At 41.1% G+C, this 20,004-nt stretch overlaps 1 protein-coding gene across 3 annotated transcripts; it reads right to left on the minus strand.

The window, feature by feature from the left end:
* Positions 1 to 1,774: 1,774 nt before the first annotated feature.
* Positions 1,775 to 19,036, minus strand: LOC123773677 (uncharacterized). 3 transcript variants are annotated; one of them, XM_069322043.1, is made up of 9 exons: positions 18,881 to 19,036; positions 15,438 to 16,173; positions 15,239 to 15,321; positions 12,643 to 12,768; positions 11,946 to 12,101; positions 9,807 to 9,971; positions 8,201 to 8,367; positions 6,996 to 7,074; positions 1,775 to 4,208 (listed from the first exon to the last, which is right to left on the minus strand). In XM_069322043.1, the coding sequence occupies exons 2-9, from the start codon at positions 16,078 to 16,080 to the stop codon at positions 3,810 to 3,812; spliced, it is 1,818 nt and encodes a 605-aa protein (XP_069178144.1). In that variant the 5' UTR covers positions 16,081 to 16,173; positions 18,881 to 19,036; the 3' UTR covers positions 1,775 to 3,809. The 3 variants fall into 3 exon arrangements, with proteins under 3 accessions (XP_069178144.1, XP_069178145.1, XP_045623465.2); XM_069322044.1 differs by having other exon boundaries at positions 18,921 to 18,997; XM_045767509.2 differs by lacking the exon at positions 18,881 to 19,036 and adding an exon at positions 18,738 to 18,874.
* Between the last annotated feature and the right edge of the window lie 968 nt (positions 19,037 to 20,004).

The raw sequence follows: 20,004 nt of genomic DNA on the forward strand, positions 1-20,004 counted from the left end.
TTCAGTTAATTTTAGGCATTTTGATATGCTAAAATCAGGAGGAAAATGCCACAATGAACAGGAAAGGAATGACATTAATAAATATAAACTGATGATCAAAGTGTGGAACCGAAGAATTTAGTGGGGGGGATTCTTGGCCAATTCCGTTTCTTTAAAGTGCAAAAATTATGTAAATCACCATCATCCATTTAGCAAGGAGGCATGTCATACTAGATAAAAGTTGTAAATAAACGAGTTGCCACTTGTCCAATCCTCATATTTTACTCTGTTCCATCAGAAAGAACCAGCACAACCACTCCACACCAGTATACCATTCAAACGGTATACCATTTATAACAGTAACATTCAAAAGTTGTCTTCCACGAACATCCACTTCCTCTTAAACTGCTGCCACCTAATTCAATGCTAAATTGACATTTTTAATGTGGCACACAAAGTCAAAAAGTGGCAGTCAAAAAGTGAGATCATTCAAGATGTTAATAAATGAGCAAGAGGAAAGAGTTATTGATGTCAAAAGTATAGTACAGTATATGATTTACTAAATATTTAATAGAGGGGAAAAAAAGGGAGAGGGGGGAGGGGGAGGTTGGAAAAACAAGACATACAATCCTCCTGAAAATAGACATTCTACAAGGATAATGTAAAATAATGTTTTACAAGTGGTATAATGCATGTCTTTCTTACATTTAATACCATGTATTTTGGCATTCGTAACACCACCAATGCTCACCGCAACAGTTGTGAACTGCAGCGTGACTTACAGGCTAGAAATCCAAGTATGGAAGCCGCTTTTGGGAGATGGGACAGACATGAACAGCCTCAACCACAGCACCAGCGAGGTCCTTACTGGCAACACAAGTATTGCTGGAAATCCAGTAAAAATCAAGTCTTACACCTGCTGAAAATGAGGAAAAGCTAGTACAGTACTGGATTTCAACCGTTACAGGATAGAAAGGTTAAAAGACACCAGGACTATTAGAGCACTTTCAAGAGCCAACCATAAAGAATGAATGTTGGTGCTCAGAATATGACAGATTGGTCGGAATTGTATATCGAAGAGCTTCAAGTGCTCATCTCTGGGGAATGGCAGAGCCCGAGTGACAGTGAAAACATTCAAGGACGAGGCATTTCATGACCATAGGAGGGGGGTATAAGCCATCATAAGGGTAATCCTTCACCATAGATAACTATACTAATGTGGACAGAAAATCCTGTAAATGGCTAGCCTGACAGTAACAACAAAATGGAGTGGGAAGCACTCGAGCTCAGATATCCAATATTGTATCCGATATCTGGATATCAGATATTCAAGATCAGATACCCAGATATCAAACACATATATGGTAAATTTTGTTTAGAAGAATCTGTTGTGAGGTGGTCTGGATTTGGATGGATGTAGTGTGGATATATGTGCACAATGCATCCTCCAGTGATAGGAGGACATCGTGAGTACAGTACAACGAGATAATGGGAGATCTTGCTATGTCAGTATCATTTAGGTAGCAATGATGAAAATTAAGGCAAGACTCCAACTGCTGAAGTTTGAATTTTATGGAAGATGCAAGATATGCTTTAATACACATTTTGCACTTGTGTTTGTTTCTAGTCTGAAAAGTACAGGGTATATCAATTTTTTTTGTTACTTTGCAATTTTTTTCATGATACAAACTTGCCATACTAAATACTCATACAGTTTCAGACCACTAACTTTCCACTTAGATCATATGCACGTAATTTTCCCCAGCAAGGCGAATGGCAGAATGAAACAACTGTAGAAAATAAATTTTAGCTATTGAGAGCTTATGCATTTGGAATTTGCATTACCGTATATCAGAGTAATATAATTTTCCAGTATGGAAAGTATCACAGAACAAGAGTGGAAATATCACAGCAAATATCCTAAACATGTAACACACAAAATGTAAATACAGTATATTTCCTAGTTACACCCTAAGCAGCACCCCCACAGTCTTTAATAAACCCAAATTTCCCTTGCAACATTGTTAGTACAGTACAAACAAGTGAATGACTACTTATAGGGAGAGAACATGCACCCACAAAATTATCAAAAGAATGTGCTATTTAGCAATGTTACAGACTCCTTAAGAGTTTCTAGAGATCATTCAGGATGCCGAGACAAGAGCGGGAGAACACACACACACGCCTTGATATTAACATCAAAATATTAAGTTCACAATACCCAGCAGTTACTGTGAAAACTGTTTAATAATCAAAGCTAAAATTATCTAACAAATTTTGTTCCAAAGCATCAACTATCCACTCACAACCCATTAAACACTTAAATTAACAACAATCACACAAGGGAAAATGTCTTTATAAACAAACAGCAGAAGGATTGTAATGTCTGAAAGCTAATACAGTAAAAATATTATCTCGAGCAAGAGAAGGAAAACTTTAACAAAACATTTGGAATTAAATAATATAGTGGAAATAAAACATTTATCCACGAAATACAAAGTAATTTAAAAGAAGGAAACTGAAGAGCAAAGATGATAAAGAGACAGCAAATTGCAAGATTTGGAAGAATGAATAAAGAAAGAGCAAAAGTGGTAAACATCTACCTTATCACTCATCTGCCTGCTATTCACAAAGAACAAGTCAAAAATAAAACAAAAATGGTATTAAAACTATAGACAAGAACAAAGCCTAACATTACATACAAATGCATACAGTACTTTAACAATGTTTGCAGAGAATCATAAGTACCTAATGCAAGTTTTTAAAGAAATTTTCAATCAATGCCAAGTTCTGAATTGCTTATATGACTTAAAATATGCTGTACTACTGTGCGAGGTTTCTCAAACCTCAATCAATTCCATAGCCTAAACGCATGAAATAGGTTTATTTAACCTATGTTATTAAGAATATTTATGCTCTACCTGCAGTGTAGATATTGACATCTAAAAAACAAAAAAATGCAATTGTAACACCTCTGTTATAAATATATCAACAAAATCGTGATGTGACGACTCTTTGATATACTTTTGTGATCAACGAATGTTAATTACCATTATTATGGAGCATTTGCTAGAAGTGCCCAAGATAACAAAAGAAAAAAGTTTTACACAGGAAATGTATATGAGTATGCTATATTGTCAAAATTTACATTAATAATAACAACAATAACAACGAGACCCCAAAAGAAAATGTTCTGGCACTATAAACACTTTCATGAAGAAACAGATTTAATAGAACTACAATACTGTATTGACCTACATGAAAGAACAGGCTAAACTTCAATTCATCAACCAGAATACAAATTTAAAACTTGCCTTTTATACATTAATGAAAGAATCAAATTATAATGTTATTCTGACCATCATAAATACTTTGTCATCTTGGTAATTTCAACAAAAAATCAATATACAGTACAGCAATTTACAAGCTATTCATCTTGCGGAATCACTTTATGTTGCGTAGAAAAGCTGGAGAAAATTCAAGTCCCATTAACACATTCCACTGGTTTAGTTGACATGATCTATTTGGTATGTAGAAGAATATCCATCACTGATATAACAAGTTAGATTAAAAAAAAACTAAAGGTATACCTTGAAAGGTCTTTCAGGGCATGAAATTCAGTTTTATTCTTTAAGTACAATGCCAGCAGTTATGTGGGAGAAAGTGTGTTTACCATTAACAAGCTGCCATTAGGAACCACATTCTTATACTGTATTACAAATGGCATACATTACAAAAATTTGGTCATCGAAAAAAGACACCTTAAATTACACCCGTATCAACACAAAATTGTCATCTTCAATACACGCAATTTTATGTAAGGAATCACATTACACGTGCGCACACGCACACAGCTGAATGTCAGAGTTGTCCACTATTTCCATCGTCTCTTCCTCTGAATCTCCAGTAACATCTAAAGACTGCCGAGTACCACAATGCGTGTGCAAAGGACACACCATTGCATCCATTGCTACAGGAGCCTCAGAGTTCTCTGTCTGCCAGCTGCCTGTTACTCCAAATTTATCTTTATCCTTGACTGCTATATATTTTGGTGAATCTGGCTTGTCTGAAAGTGGAGTTTCTTTGACAACAGCAGCACCTGATCCTCGTAGCTCAGAGAGTCTGGTCTTTGTGTGTTCAACAACAATGAAGATGTTGTCAGGAGCAAGGCAGGAGTGCTTGGCTAGGGAGTTATAGTGAGACTTGCTCAAATATTTGTTCACAGCCCCCTGTACAACCATAATTGAAAACATGTATCACTTTAACAAATCATCAGATAAAAATGATTAGCAAAATACAAATCTTTAATTCACAAAAAATTATCATCAGTAAATTAAAATGATAAAGAACTTTGATAAAGCATTCATCTGTATCATAAAAATGTGTGCAGTTTTGGCATATAGGAAACTATATTCCCATATTAACCCCTCCATCTCCCCGGTCACTAAGCATTTTTTTCCCCCCAGTACATACCGCCTTTATCACTAAATATCTTCATGCCATCCATATTTCTCCCACCACACCCTTCCCAATTTCCTCCCACCACACACGCCTCTTTCTACACACCTCTCCCTGCTCTCTCTCCTCCCAGCACACACACCTCTTTCTACACACCTCTCCCTGCTCTCTCACAGCCATCCCCCCACCCCTATCTCTTTTGAGAGAGATATATACAAGAGTTGTTACATTCTTGTACAGCCACTAGTACGCGTAGCGTTTCGGGCAGGTCCCTGGAATACGATCCCCCTGCCGCGAAGAATCGTTTTTTCATCCAAGTACACATTTTACTGTTGCGTTAAACAGAGGTTACACTACAGTTAAGGAATTGCATCCAGTAAATCCTCCCCGGCCAGGATACGAACCCATGACATAGCGCTCGCGGAACGCCAGGCGAGTGTCTTACCACTACACCACGGGACTGCACTGTCTTCTCTCCCTGCTTGCTCATGCCCTTCTGCTGTAACCCTCCCCGTTCTCTCTCACACTCTTCCCCCATCATTGTAACCAAAACATTGTGCTTAGAATGCAAAACTCATTTGAACACATTTTCTGAAAGTGTTATGAATGTGAATTCACTTATTTAAACTAATGGCAAGGTCTGCAGACTCGAGTAGAACATTTCACATCCACAGACTTCGCAAAGGACAGGGCATTGGGACTGTGCTCCCTCCAGGGTGGCACTAATCTGACCTTTCCCCTTGACACTCTTCATAAAATCACCAATAATCCTATGAAGTTTAATGAGACTAGCCTCAAGTATCTGACTTCCAACCTTGGATAGACAGACATTTATAGGTATAGACTAGGAGGGGTGCCTGGGGTCATCTACATTTTCAAGTAAATTATAAAAATGTATGGGTAAACAGAAGAGGAAGACTGCAGAAAATACATTCGTGATTTCACTTCAGACTTCATAACAATTATGTGGGCAGAGGGGTCTTTGGGTGGGCCTGATCCCTTAATAGGATCAACAGGACCGACACCAGCCAGCCATTGTCCATCCTGTACCCCAGCCCATTCACCATGCAAAGTTGGGCGAGAGTGAGGGTGAGGCTAGGGGGCGCCCCTTCTTCCCCATCCCCAGCATCTGGTCTCCAGCCTTTGACAGACACTCAGCACTGTATTGCACTTCTAAAATGCATTCAATCATAGGCCCTGAAAAGATTTATTATCAACAAAGAGTGTCCTATAACATGTTTTTTTTTTTTGTAGGTATATTCCTGGACGAGCCACGAGTCTCTGGTTTGCCCACTAAGTGTTGCTTGTTTGTTTTACTTGGGCAGAGTATGAGTATTTATGACTTGTATGGTCGCTTCAGTAAGATTTTGTCCCATGTGTTTAACAACAACAACTGCTCGGTTGAATCTACGTTGAAATCTTAATGGGTTTGTAACTCTGCACTGTGTTAGATAGTGTTCCAGTGGTCTGTCAGGCATTTCTCCAGTGCTGACATTTCCTCTCATCTTCTGGAACCTGTAAGTATATTTCCCATGCACATGGGTATCGAAGCCTGATGCAATGTAAGTGTACTTCTGTTCTACGGCTCCCTTTCATCAAACTAAGTGGTTCGTAGTTGGTCAAATTCTTGTATGAACCCGCAGATCCTGATATTGCAACTGCTGTGTTGTGGTCACTGTATATCTTTTGCATTGCTCTGTTTCTAATTACTTAATATGTGATAGACTCTGTGGTATGTAAATGTCTACATTTCTTCCCTTAGTTGCAAGTTTTGCAGCTTCGTCTGCAATCTCATTTCCTATTATTCCCACATGACTTGGCACCCAGTTGACAAGTACCCAATGGCCTTTATGTTAATTTAGCTCCTCACTGGAGAAGGGAGAACTTCCAGGCTGCTAGAAAATGGATTCTGTGTTGCCATTATATAACAAAGGGAAAGATGAACATCAGTCAACCAGATTCTAAAGGAACAAACAAAATAGACAAAGATGCCGCGTTCAAAGCTAGGAACAGCAGAACAAGGCGTTATAGATGGGAAACAAGAAATACAAGAGTCAGGTGGATGACAAAACATAGTTCCATCCACTTCCTTGTCAACGAACTTTACTTTAAGTGCAGGTAACAAACAAAATTAAAGAGTCTATTCATTAAAACACACAGTCTCCGTGGTGTAGTGGCAAGACACTCGCCTGGCGTTCCGCGAGCGCTATGTCATGGGTTCGTATCCTGGCCGGGGAGGATTTACTGGGCGCAATTCCTTAACTGTAGCCTCTGTTTAACGCAACAGTAAAATGTGTACTTGGATGAAAATACGATTCTTCGCGGCAGGGGATCGTATTCCAGGGACCTGCCCGAAATGCTACGCCTACTAGTGGCTGTACAAGAATGTAACAACTCTTGTATATATAAAAAAAAAAAAAAAAAAAAAAATGATGATTGAAAGAACTCAATTTATGCTTGACCCTGCAAGCACATTTACACGTACAAATGCATGCAGTCTCGTATGGATGGAGGTCAGCTTCAAGGCACTGGTACAAGAGGCAACAATTTAATCTCACCTGGAAGCGGGAGTGGCTTCGATTGGCCAGAGCCTCAAGCATACGCACGCTCTGTGCTGCGACGTCAACCTCGTCCAGTCTGTTCCATCCAGCGACCGTGGTGGCGGGCCCAGGGGCAGTGGAGGTAGATGTATCATTAGTGAAGATAAAGGTGTTGGTAGTTATTTTTAGTAATGGTGTAAGGAAGTTTGTTGCAGTGGCGTGGTAATATGGTTTTTGTATTGGGGAAGACAATGGCATGCTGCAAAGTCTTCATTTGGACAATGCTGCAGCAAGGCCTTAAATAAAAAAATACCTCTCGCAGTATATAACTGCGAGTATACAGTATACAATTACCTATAGTCTGAAGGAAATTAATCGTCTTGCGAATAAACTTGCCAAATCTTCATCTCTGGTGAAATGCATAAGAACAAATATAGAAAATTAAACACTAAAATCTGACTTTCGTGAACTGGTGGCAAACTTTTCTGTTAATCTTTAAGAATTAAGAAGCAAGACAATTATGCAAGTACAGCAAGACATTTGGTCTTGTTGAGCCTAAGGCCTATCGGTCACCGGAGGGGTTATTAACGGTCGCCACAATTGTGCTTACTGAAAAAAACCAGCGGCCTTATACTTTAGGCCACAACATTGTCCGGGAACAAGAGTGCGAAAATATACGTGAATTCTGAGACACTAACAAATGGTGCATAATTGAACTAAAAAAATAAAAAAAACCGTGTATATACACCGAGAAACAGTATACTTCATATACTGTAAATGTGGTATACATTTACATGTATACCACATGCCTGAAGGATATCCGTGTATCCTTCAGTGTTTTGGTGTTTTGTGTGTCGTGGGTGATTCACTATGGCGAGAAATATAATTATAGGCCCTGTGAATCTGTGCTCATCCATTCCACATTTGCGTTATTCCCAGTTAAATAAAAATGCAAAAAATTGCAACTAATTTTTATTGTGTTGATAAACAGTTAACACAAAAATCAGTAATATAAGGAAATTATCACTTTCTCAAACGCTTTGAGAAACTAAAAATGCAAATTAAAGAGGGACTATAGAAAAAGATGTACAAAAAGCAACTATATTTAATACTACCATTCACTGCAAAAATATAGAAAATTACTACTATAATACTTTCACTCAACTGATGCCAAAAAAATAAAAAAATCATTGTACACTTTAAAACCATGACATTAAACCAACCCGAAGAACGTGGGCATAAATGCGCAGAGCGGCGTAACAGCCAGCGCCCCGCGCAGAACGCGCAGGGCGCCGTAGAGCGCGCCAGCCGCCAGGAGAGAAGGGCGGGATTCCAGCGGCCACTCCTCCACCATCACCACATCCACCAGGAACCCACTGCACCAAACCACCTGTCTCAAGACACGCTCCTCTATCATAATTATGAATAACAGGTATTACAATTATAATTGCAACTATCTGCAGGAACAATGTCTCCACCACCACTAATTTATGCGATCAAGATGTTCTTTTAGGCTTGCCACTATTTGATTAGGTCAGTAACTGGTTATGGGGACCTGCAAGAACATGCTCGAGATACCTGTACCCAGTAGGATATGTAAATAGTAATACCCCTAATATTTTCCCCATCTAGCACATAGTCAGAAGGCCTTAATCGTGAAACCTCTGGTCACTGATGTGCATTATCATATGCATCGCACTCGACTCTCGGCCGATTAGACCTAGGTCGATTGCCGGGTAGGACAAGACTTTGCGAACTTTTCTTACATCTGATTGTGTGTGTGTTCGTCCAGCAGGAATAAAACACCTCCCCTCCTGGAGTTAGTTTACTGTTATGGCTTGTGTCCTGTGGAGGGTCAGAAGTTTTCCTACTGGAACCTTGATAAGCCTAATAGAATTCCTGTCCCAAAAATTTGGAAGCCATTACTTGAAAAAGTAGAGGAGGTAGTCTGAAAGATTATGGAATATCTGGAGATGGCAAGCATAACAGACATCATAGGTTTAGAAAGGAACATCTGGAAATGGCAGACAGACATCATGGGTTTAGAAGATATATCTAGATATAGAAAACGGACTTCATGGGTTTAGGAGAATGTCCGACAATGTACAGTTTTACTACAAGTGGAAATCATCTTTGACAACGAGAAACACCGATACTGTTCCCCATAAACGGACCAGCAGGCTGGACTTGGTAAGTTAATTCACCTGAAACAGGGTGTCAAAGCGAGAGAAGTAGGAACACTCACGGCTGTCCTTGGCCTTTTAACTGTTCCTCATTCACGTGAATAATCTTCCTATGGAGGTAAGGTCTCCACACGACAATGTTTACCGACTTTAAAACAGATGAAAAAGATACAAACTGAATTAGATTTCATTGTGAGCAGCTTAACAAGGTTATAAGTTTGGCCAGACAAATGGTAACGAGAGTTCAATCCAGGCGTGTCAAGTAATGATGTAGTGAAAAGAATAAAAAATAGAGGTCATAAGGACAGTACGGAGTAAAGCAGGAGCTGAAAAAGGGGAAGGACCGGACAGTATATGGTTGATTGGTGTTAAGCCCAACACTGTTGGGCTTAACACCAGTGTTGGTCCAAAATCAAACCAAGAGCAACCTCTAGAAATCTAGACGAGGGTGTTCCTCAATACACAAGCTACTATAGAATAGAGTAGATGTTTAGGTCGAGCAGTAAAAAACAAGGACATAATGGATAGTAGATGTAACCGTCTACCTGATCATCAACACGCTCGCTCCATCTCGCGAGATTAAAAATTACAATAACTACAAAAAATGCATAAACAATGCACTTAATAGGCGGGTCTTGCGACTCACCATTTGGTCGTTGGAGTTGCAGGTGAGATAGAGAAAGTAGTTAAGGAAGACCGAGGGGTCGGCGTAGGTTAACTGGAAGCCGAGGACCACCAACACGTGACGCTCCAAGGACAACAGTTCTTCGTGCGTGTAGGAGTCGAGGGTCAGCTGCAGCAACATCGAGGTCTGGTTCGCCGACCCGTCGGTCAAGGGCAAGATGGTAGTAGATTTAATGATCAATAATTTCTATGCCACGGTAGCAATGAGGTTATTAGCTTGCCCTAAATATAAATTAATATTTGAGTAAAGTCCATAATTTTTACTCCAAGAGTTAGAGCCAAATAGGAAGGGAATGCTTCCGTGGCTCAAGACTATCACGGTGTCCATCCTATGGAATTATCCGGTGGATAGTTGTGTGCATATTAGCACACACACTTAGGTCATATCCTTCAGCCTAAAGGGCTTCCAGAAGCCAGGCTTGTTTCTCCACTTTCACTGGAACACAGAGCCCTGCCTATGAGGAATAGACCGTTCCAAGGGAATAAGGGGAGAGTAACAAGTAAAGAAGCGGGATGGGGAAAAGGAAAAGAATGGGGGATCGGGGGGAGATGGAAAGAATAGGGGAAATTTGAGGAAGCAGGAGAGGTGATGAGAGTGGGGGAGGTAAAATCTTGCGAGTATTCTATCATTATTATAGCCCATCTCGTTTATGCCTCTCCTCCAATCAAAATGGAAAGGAGCCATAATGTTCCTTTTAAGTGTGCACCTTGCACGCTGTTCCAATGTTCCTCTCCCCTCTTGTAAGCATTAAGCAATTCCTACCTCAACATGAAACCATATACTAATAGAGAACTTAGGTCAATGATAAGTATATAGAATGCCATCACATAAACGAAGGACTGTAAATATTTGTCAGCAGAGAGGAGTCATTTGCTCAAAACCTGGGCTCCATGCAGGCGATCCAACACTAGCTTTCAGAAAGCAACTATGGTACGCTGGCTTTTATCAACACAGCATCACGTCACGTGTACCCAGTGCCGTGAGAACCTAGCAAGACACCACAGCTGAAATGTGTCCAACAAAACACGTGTATGGGGGCAAGTAACGCTATTAGTACTGACAGACGATGCCACAGCTCTAATTCGACTTTTGCTACAACTTCTGTGGAACAGGTTTATCGAGACTAATTTAGTTAAATGAATTTTGACCTTCAGTCCTTGAGCCCATTATGTGCCTCTAACCTTTTCCACTACCACTCACAGGGTGGGTATGGGGTGCACAATAAATACACCTCGCGGGATTAGTATTGTGTGATCAATAAACCTAAGCGACTCCCGCGGCAACAATCTAATCTTGTGTAACAATGTTGTAGTGCGTGTTGTGCTAGGCAGCCTATCCTGCAGGGTCACTGATATTGTACATAAAAAATCCTTCCACAAGTTCATCTAGTAAAGTTATTACTTCGTAACCTTCCCTAGTCCCTGGGTTTTGTGTCCGGGATACTTCCTCAGCCCAGACGAACTATGGACATTAAAAACAAAATCCATTCATTATTTTAGATTGATATGATTATAAAAGTTAACTATCTGCGAGAGTTTACCACAATGAAATATGAACTACATTAGCAACAGTGTTTATAGTTAAATTATCAGCGTTGTACCTTTGTATGGATTCAACAAATCTTGTTTTTATGCTTCTTGTGTAGCCTCGTATCTTATTTCTCGGTCAAGGTGATTACTCAGAAATTAAGTAAATTAGTATTAGTGAATACTAATTGTACAATGAAAGACATTAAATGTGCCAGCTATAACTGTACATGTGTGAATAGCAAGTAATTGGTAAAAATAACGATAGAAAAATATACCAATCCAACTCTTACAAGTGTAACTTCCTAGCAAATAATTGGTAATGCAGAAACAATTACAGTGGAATATTTGCCACTTAAATAAATAAGGCCTTTAGTTGACGTTGGGAATTACTTGCCAATTCAAATCATGACAATGTAAATTACACGGATTAACTGACAGTGAAATATTTGACAATGTTCTGTGCACGATGATGGGTGGTTGGGGAGTCCCCGGCATGACCTTCCCCCACCAGCGGCATGGCTGGCGAGGAGCCTCTTATCTCCAACTTTGTCCCCCCCTCCCCCGCACTCACCTCTACCGGGTGCTTCTCCTCCAGCTTGGTGACTATAAGGAGGGCGGTGATGGCGAGGAGCTGGACCCTGTGGACGGGGACGGAGCGCACCTGCAGGATGCGGTCCACCAGCGCCACGCTCTGGTACAGCGTCTCCTGCGACAACTCTAGGTAGCTCTGCCAGGAGGCCAACAGTGATCGTGTATTTAAGTCAATTTGTGCTTCTAGCTGTTGGACCATTTTCGCTAACTTGGGAGGGGAAAGATGCATCTTATTGCCCGGGGATCTATGCTAACTGATCAAGGGACCTACTGCTGTGTCGCTCGTAGTAAGGTGTAAGCGCCAAAATAATTTTTATGGGTATATCCACTCCATCCCTTGTACTGGTGAGAAAATTTAAGATATCAATAAATATACCACACCTGAATAGGTAAAATAATGAACTTTTATTTGTATACAACTTTTTTTTTTATTACGGAGTTAATAAAACTAGATTTTGAAAAACTATTCACATATATAGGGGTATACCCTATTTATATTAACCCCTCCATCATAATATAGACCTGAATGTTGTTCAGATGATCCCTCCACTCAAGCCGGAAGGGACACTCCCCACCCCCCCCCCCTCTACCCGGAAGGGACACTCCCCACCCCCCCCCCCTCTACCCGGAAGGGACCCTTTACATACAAGACTCCCTATACTTGGAACATGCCTTACCTGAACCTGGATGAGCCAATCGACGAGGATAGCTCTAGTGAGTTTGTTGACCGAGGGATGACTGGGCAAGTAGCTACGCGTCATCAGGTAACGTTGCTCCACCTCCAGCAGGTAGGTCATTACATCCTGCATGGTACAGTGATTAGGGGAAACTGGGAAGACTGCGAGGAAAGTGTCGAGAGGCCAGGGTGCCACAGCGACCTAGGAAGGGTTAACTGGGTGTCGATACAAAACGACAATCTTCCTAAAAGGTGATGCACAAGGCGCCCGCCCTCAGGGCAGTGATTAATTACCATGAGACGCCAAACATTCTCACCAACCGGACATTTATCTAGGTATTTGTGATGGTCTGAAAGCATGTTGTGGTTCCAACAATAGTCTTGTAAATTGCCAAGTGAACTGGCCCTGAACAGAATATACTCGACTTCATTGTATTATAAGATGGCAAATTCCTTGGCAATCTCATTGACCACAAGCTGAATTTCCAGGGACACATTCTAAATATATCAAAAAAAGTTTCAAAAACTGTTGGCATTCTTTCTAAGATCAGATATTATGTACCCCGTCCTGCCCTGGTGACTCTCTATTACTCCCTTATCTATCCATATCTCAACTATGGTATTTGTGCTTGGGGCTCTACTACCCAAAATCATTTACGTCCTCTAATTACTCAACACAAAGCTGCTATTAGGACAATATCCAACTCTGGCCCCAGACATCACTCGGTACCCCTACTCAAATCTCTGAATATGTTAGAAATTAAGTCACTGCACATTCTCTCATGTGTATTATACATATATAAAACGCTAAACTGTAATGCCAATCCTGACCTCGAAAGCTTCATAGAAGGTTGTAACAGAACCCATGAGCACCACACCAGAAATAAATACAGTTTTGATATTCCTAGAGTACGACTTAATCAAACTAAAAATGCTCTGCAAATCAAGGGACCCAGATTGTGGAATGACCTTCCAAACCATGTTAAAGACTGTACCTCTCTCAACCAGTTAGTGATAAAAACGAAGCTATACCTAATAAATTCCCTGTAACCTACCTTACCCCTCTATTGTCAACCAATGTGTGTTTTTTTTTAAAGAGCGCTGTTTGCCGACAGAATTGTATTTGTGCTGCTTTTTCAGCTATGTTTTCATTCCATGTTTTCATTTTACTCTTTATGCTCAATTAGTATTAAACTTTAGTCATTTAAGTTTTTACATGCCCGAAACGCTTTGCGTAATAGTGGCTTTATTTATTTATTTTTATTTATTTATTTATATATATACAAGAAGGTACATTGGGTTTGTGAGAATACATTGGATAGTACAGTATTTACATTCTTGTAAAGCCACTAGTACGCGCAGCGTTTCGGGCAGGTCCTTAATCTAGCAGATAATTTTAAGTAGGTAATTTCAATCAGAATTTATAAATGATAAAGATACATTACAAGAGAAAAATGAGATGAGAGAGATAAGTAGGTATATTAAAGCACATTGTTATATTAAAGCTCTGATTGATTACATTGACAGCTTGATTAGTAATTTAAACAAGGTTAATAGACACCATACAGCAGATTGACAGCACATATAAGATAGCCTATCCCTTACCCCCTCCCCCTTTCTATCCCCTACACCCTCCCCTCCCCCTTTCTATCCCCTACACCCTCCCCTCCCCCTTTCTATCCCCTACACCCTCCCCTCCCTCCTTTCTATCCCTTACCCCCTCCCCTCCCTAATTTCTTTAAGCATTGTATGTACTAGCTCTATCTATAAGTCCACCAATCTTTGTAAAAAATTTCTTGTATGTATGTACCTTACTTAAATAAACATTTATTTATTTATTTATTATTTATATAAACCGTTGGTCTAAAAGCAGTCTCCGTGGTGTAGTGGTAAGACACTCGCCTGGCGTTCCGCGAGCGCTATGTCATGGGTTCGTATCCTGGCCGGGGAGGATTTAATGGGCGCAATTCCTTAACTGTAGCCTCTGTTTAACGCAACAGTAAAATGTGTACTTGGATGAAAAAACGATTCTTCGCGGCAGGGGATCGTATTCCAGGGACCATAGGATTAAGGACTTGCCCGAAACGCTACGCGTACTAGTGGCTGTACAAGAATGTAACAACTCTTGTATATATCTTAAAAAAAAAAAAAATAATATATAACTAGTTTTCTTTGAAACTGCCTGAATTTGGTTTTCTGTAAACAAAATTCTCAGGTATACTCAAATAGCTTTCGAATTTCATATTTCACAAGTTTGAGGATAACACATCGTATTAATGTAAGCAATCATAATGAAACCTAACCACGGATTGGTTAAGTTGAGGTTAAAAGTGCACTAACTACATAGTAATTTTGGAGTGATTACCTCCAAAGTACCTCGACCTTGAGGACAGGTTTCGTAAAGGCCAGTATAAACCATTCATTTATGCCAATGGGGCCAGGACTGACTACAAAACAATCAGATTAGTGATAGATTAAAAATGATTCAGAACAAAGTATTGCTTTGGAAGGATTGAACAGATAAAGCTGGGATAAACTATGAACGAGTCACCCTGGTTACTGAACTGATGTAAAAAAAAATAGTCCCGACCACGTACTTCCTCGTAGTCGGTATCGAGGTATGGAGGGAGATGCTCGCTCGTTCTCTGGCTTCTCCCACAGCCTGTTAGTTCTTCATCGCCTGAGAAGGACAAGAAGAATGGGGTCAAACATTGTGAGAGATTTAAAATTGCACAAAACAATTATATTACTTAACATCTAAAAACGGATAGTCAAAGTAGGCAACCAATCACTGACCAGGTAACAGCAGTATATGGTTCTGAAGAGACTCCATGGTCCTTCGGCGTTTCTGATACGGCTGGGGTGTCCTGACTCCAGCGACTCGCTTCGTCACCCTCCTCAGTCGTCCTCGACCCTTCAGCTGGCACGTGGCGATGTACCTTGATCGCGGCTGGGCCGGACCGTATCTTTTAAGAGGTGCTACCCAGCGTGCATTGTTGTTATCAAGCCCGGAGGGTTGGAGCTGCCTCAGAGGAGCAGAAAAGGCCCCACTAGCAAATGTTTTGCATTCTTTATCACTTGCATCTTTGGGTGGCTGATCAGGCACCAGCGCTGGAACTGGACCTAAACAAGAACTCGTGTTGCCCATAGTGGACAAGTAGCTTGGAGGTTGCTGGTGGTGTAGCGAGACGTTTTCTAAAACTGGAACCGCAACACACCGGCCCGTCATTGTGGCGTAGGGAAGAGTGGTTATAGAGATACACTCGCCAGTGGCCCTTGGTACCCGGTTTGCGTTAGTGGAACAGATGCAGTAGGCGGGGCCGGGCAGGGCTGTATATGGGCCGCGAGGGGCGAAGATGTAGCGGTAGAAAGCAGGACAACACCCAGGGCAACATTCATGATCTATATAAACAGGTCTCCTGAGCCAGGGAGCGTACATTAGATGTGTGGCACTGCAACGATTCCCTTGACGACGTTCCTGGTCTTGCGGCCACCTTGTCTGCCTTTACCACGTTTCGCATGTTTTTTACTCCTAAAATTAAAAAGTAACTACATTTTATTCACATCGTCTTATGGGTGTTACTGAAAAACAGAGCTTAACAAAAGTTCGCCAAATCCAACAGGCTAATTGCAACATTTAGTGCTGTGCTAAAGAGCTCAGAACCGATATTTGTGCGAAAACAAGTCTTTTTTCCTGTTAAAAAGCACGAATTGGCGTTAAAGGGATGAAAGGATGCTGAACAAGTTATTTTGTGTCCGTAGAGTGATGGCGATATGATATCCAAACCACACACTAGAAAATGAAGAAACTACAACGTTTCGATCCGTCATGGACCATTATTCAAGTCTTGTAATGGAAAGAAACAAGATAATACGAAGGAAGAGTGAAATAAAAGGTGGGATGATTGAAAGAAAGATGAAGATATAAGATGAAAAAGGGTATGGGAAGGAAAGACTAAATGAAAAATGCAAGAATAAAGAGAATCAGGTTAAGAAGAGGTTTGAAGTAAGCTAGGGAAGGAAAAAGAAATCTGAAAATGTTACAAGATATAAATTGATTTTTTAAATAAAGAATTGCAAGAAGCCTAATGGCGAAAAGAAAAAAATCTAGTAACTTTAGAGGCGGGTAGAGCCTAGAGGGGGCAAAGCTAAGTCAGATCACGTTTGTTAAGTTAGAGCATCTAAGAATGTACTATGAAAGAATTGACAGCAACAAAGTCAGAACCAAGGTTCAGGTTGGGCAAATTGCGTATCAGAGCTGATTTAACAAGACCGCGTCTGTGTAGAGTAGAGGCAGATTGGGATATTAACCGTCACGCTTGCTAACTAATTGGAGGACACTACCGCTGAAGTCTTTGGAGAGATCTCGTTCTACAGGATCACAGAGCGGCGTGGGCTGTGTCCGAAAGCTTGGAGCAGGTGTCACTCATGTGTCCCTAATAGTACACTGAACATGGTCTATTGTAGTGGTAACCTCAGGCTGTACTTTGCTTGTATATTGGTCGCCATAAAGGCACGAAGCCCATTTTCTAATTTCACTTAAGGCAGCAGAGTAGTAGACCACCTCCGCTAAGGCAGCAAACCACCCCAGCCAAAGCGCCAGGGCAATGGAGACCCCTATGCCAAGGAACCATAGCAATAGAGCCCCCTCGCCACTTCACCTGATAGTAAATAGGCATCCAGGGGTTATAGTCACCTGTTGTGGGTCGCACCTTGGGAAATACGTCAGTGGCCAAGAAAGACATCTTGAACCCTATTGTTTCCTGTCGCCGATAACGGATACCGAACCTTCAAGTATTATGGTGTTAAAATTCATATTTTTTTCCATTTTACTGTAACCAGATGTGTATTCCATACTACGAACATGCACGATAAACGTGAGATCACTTTCAAGCATAGGTTTAAGACATGTGAATGAGTTTTGGTGGAAATAAATACCCTTTACAGGCCAATAAGCTTTCTGCAGTTTGGCAAATTCATGAGTTCTTATGTAACGTCCCCATGTCATGGTAATTGGTCGCTGTAACCTCAATGTGTTTACAATGTCTGGGGATCGTTGCACAGACGAAGGCACGGTCTATAGTTCTATACCGTCCTTCTGCACCAAAGTCTTACTATATTCACTGGTATGCCCGAGTTCAACGGCGACCTCAATCCAGCGAGCCGAGGACACGACTCCCAGACAGCAGTCGCTGCCACTGCAGCTGGTTAGCTTAGCATTTTAAAAGCACCGAATAACCTTCTGTGGTTGATTGTTCAATAAACCCTTGAACTATATGTTTAACACATCTCTAACCCTGTCCACGGAGGACAGAAGAAAATGTATATATGCTGGTTAGCATTGTAAATGTGTGGCCACGTTTGTGGTAGAAAAAAAAAAACTATCAGCTCATTTACACAATTCTTTTATGTGTAAATTGTCTTTATACATAACTGGAATCTTATCACAAGAGGTGTAAGTGTTTGCTTTGCTATAATCAAATTAACCTGATTTTACTATTAAAGCAGTTTTACTTAACCAAGAATCATAAAATTTATCTTCGTTAAGATTAGGCTACATAAAATATGTAGAGTTGATCTTTCCAACTTGCTACTAGAGTGATGTTTGTATTGGACAGTTTCAGACAAAAAATATTGAGGAAGAGTGATCCAACACGATTATTGAAGCATAATTAAACACCGGAAATTATCACTCCAATAGAAATCTAAATATATAATAGGACGCCTGAACTGTTATTGTTGTTTTAGATTTAGCTACCCAGAACGAAATGTCCATGTAGCACGGGCTATGGTGAGCCCGTCTCGCCTTAATTGTTGTTATAGATTCAGCTACCCAGAACAAGTTCTAAGTAGCACGGGCTATGGTGACCCCGTAGTGGACTTACCTGACACAGGAGCGGTCAACGTCGCCTGAACTTATCTGCATTCCTTTTATTAATGACTACAGTAACCCTCTACAATGAGGTGAGGCCGCCTCCGGGTACAAGCTAGGTAGCCGCACTAACACGACTTTACAGGATACTCATGTGCCACCTCTTGGATGGCTTAGTCTACATCAACCAATCAATCAAGCACGACTAACACACGGATCCTTACATAACTGACATGGGAAGTATGTTCACAAGCTCGCTGCACACACCACAGTGAAGAGGAGGGCGTAGTAAAGCTGTCATTCATCAACAGTTGTTCCGGGGAGCTCTCCTGCACAGTATAGTTATTGAAACCGTGGCGATACTGACCCTAGAAACTATACACGGATGGTTACACAGTGATATTGACCTCAGGTCAACTCCGGCCGACGCAAGCAAGAGACTACGGACACTGAGAGCAACACACCACTCAGCAACACGCCTGTACACACACTGCTCCAGTAACGGGTTCTCGAAGTCTCGTCGTTGTGACTCAAGTATTGAGATCCAAGACTGAGGATCAGCCGACTCGAGCGATATTCAGGGTTCAGTCAGTCCTCTCAAACAAATTCTGGTTAATCGCAGTCAGTCCTTATAAACAAAGGCCCAATGCTCCTTAATCCAATCGCCAGGCTCCCTCTTTAGGAATTAAAAACGGTTTAAACATTCACAACTGATGACGTTCGAAAATTTGCTCCAGCACGGCTTCGCTGACGACAAATGTTCGAATCGCAACTCTGCAAATGCTTCACCTAAGTCTTCAAATGCAAATAATCGCCAGTAGAACCTATACACTTAACTTACATCTAATTATACATTGAACTTTAATATATATTATTATATAATGATACTAATTAATGTATGACAACAGACATATTTTAAATACACGTCAGTACGTTAAAAATAACGAATGCGTCATTGGGGACAAGGCTGGCCTGAGGACAGGTTGTTAATCGAGCCGCCCCCCCTCATCCCTGTTATGAATGAAAACTACTTTTCATTCAGTGAAAAGTGATCTTTGAATTAATTGAGTGATCACTAGCGCCAAAGTGGTTGGGCGCTAGTGATCACTCCTGGAAGTTGGAGTGACACAACACAACACAACACAACGTATCGGACGTTGTGTTGTGTTGTACAGCTCCTGGATGTTGATGATCGCTCCTGGACGCTAATGATCGCTCCTGGACGCTGGAGATCGCTCCTGGACGCTGATGATCGCTCCTGGACGTCAATGATTGCTCCTGGACGCTGGAAATCGCTCCTGGACGCTGGAAATCGCTCCTGGACGCTGGAGATCGCTCCTGGACGCTGATGATCGCTCCTGGACGTTGATGATCGCTCCTGGACGTTGATGATCGCTCCTGGATGCTGATGATCGCTCCTGGATGCTGATGATCGCTCCTGGACGCTGGAGATCGCTCCTGGACGCTGATGATCGCTCCTGGACGTTGATG

Source organism: Procambarus clarkii, chromosome 10, assembly GCF_040958095.1.
Source record: "Procambarus clarkii isolate CNS0578487 chromosome 10, FALCON_Pclarkii_2.0, whole genome shotgun sequence".
NCBI lineage: Eukaryota > Metazoa > Arthropoda > Malacostraca > Decapoda > Cambaridae > Procambarus > Procambarus clarkii.

Bases quoted from the DNA above. Each gene is read 5' to 3' on its own strand.
- LOC123773677 (XM_069322043.1), bottom strand. From the start codon at position 16,080: ATGTACGCTCCCTGGCTCAGGAGACCTGTTTATATAGATCATGAATGT. The intron at 9,972-11,945 runs GTGAGTGCGGGG...TCGGCGAACCAG, and splicing joins AGGAGAAGCACCCGGTAGAG to ACCTCGATGTTGCTGCAGCT. The intron at 7,075-8,200 runs GTTGGTTTAATG...TGGATGGAACAG, and splicing joins TTTATGCCCACGTTCTTCGG to ACTGGACGAGGTTGACGTCG.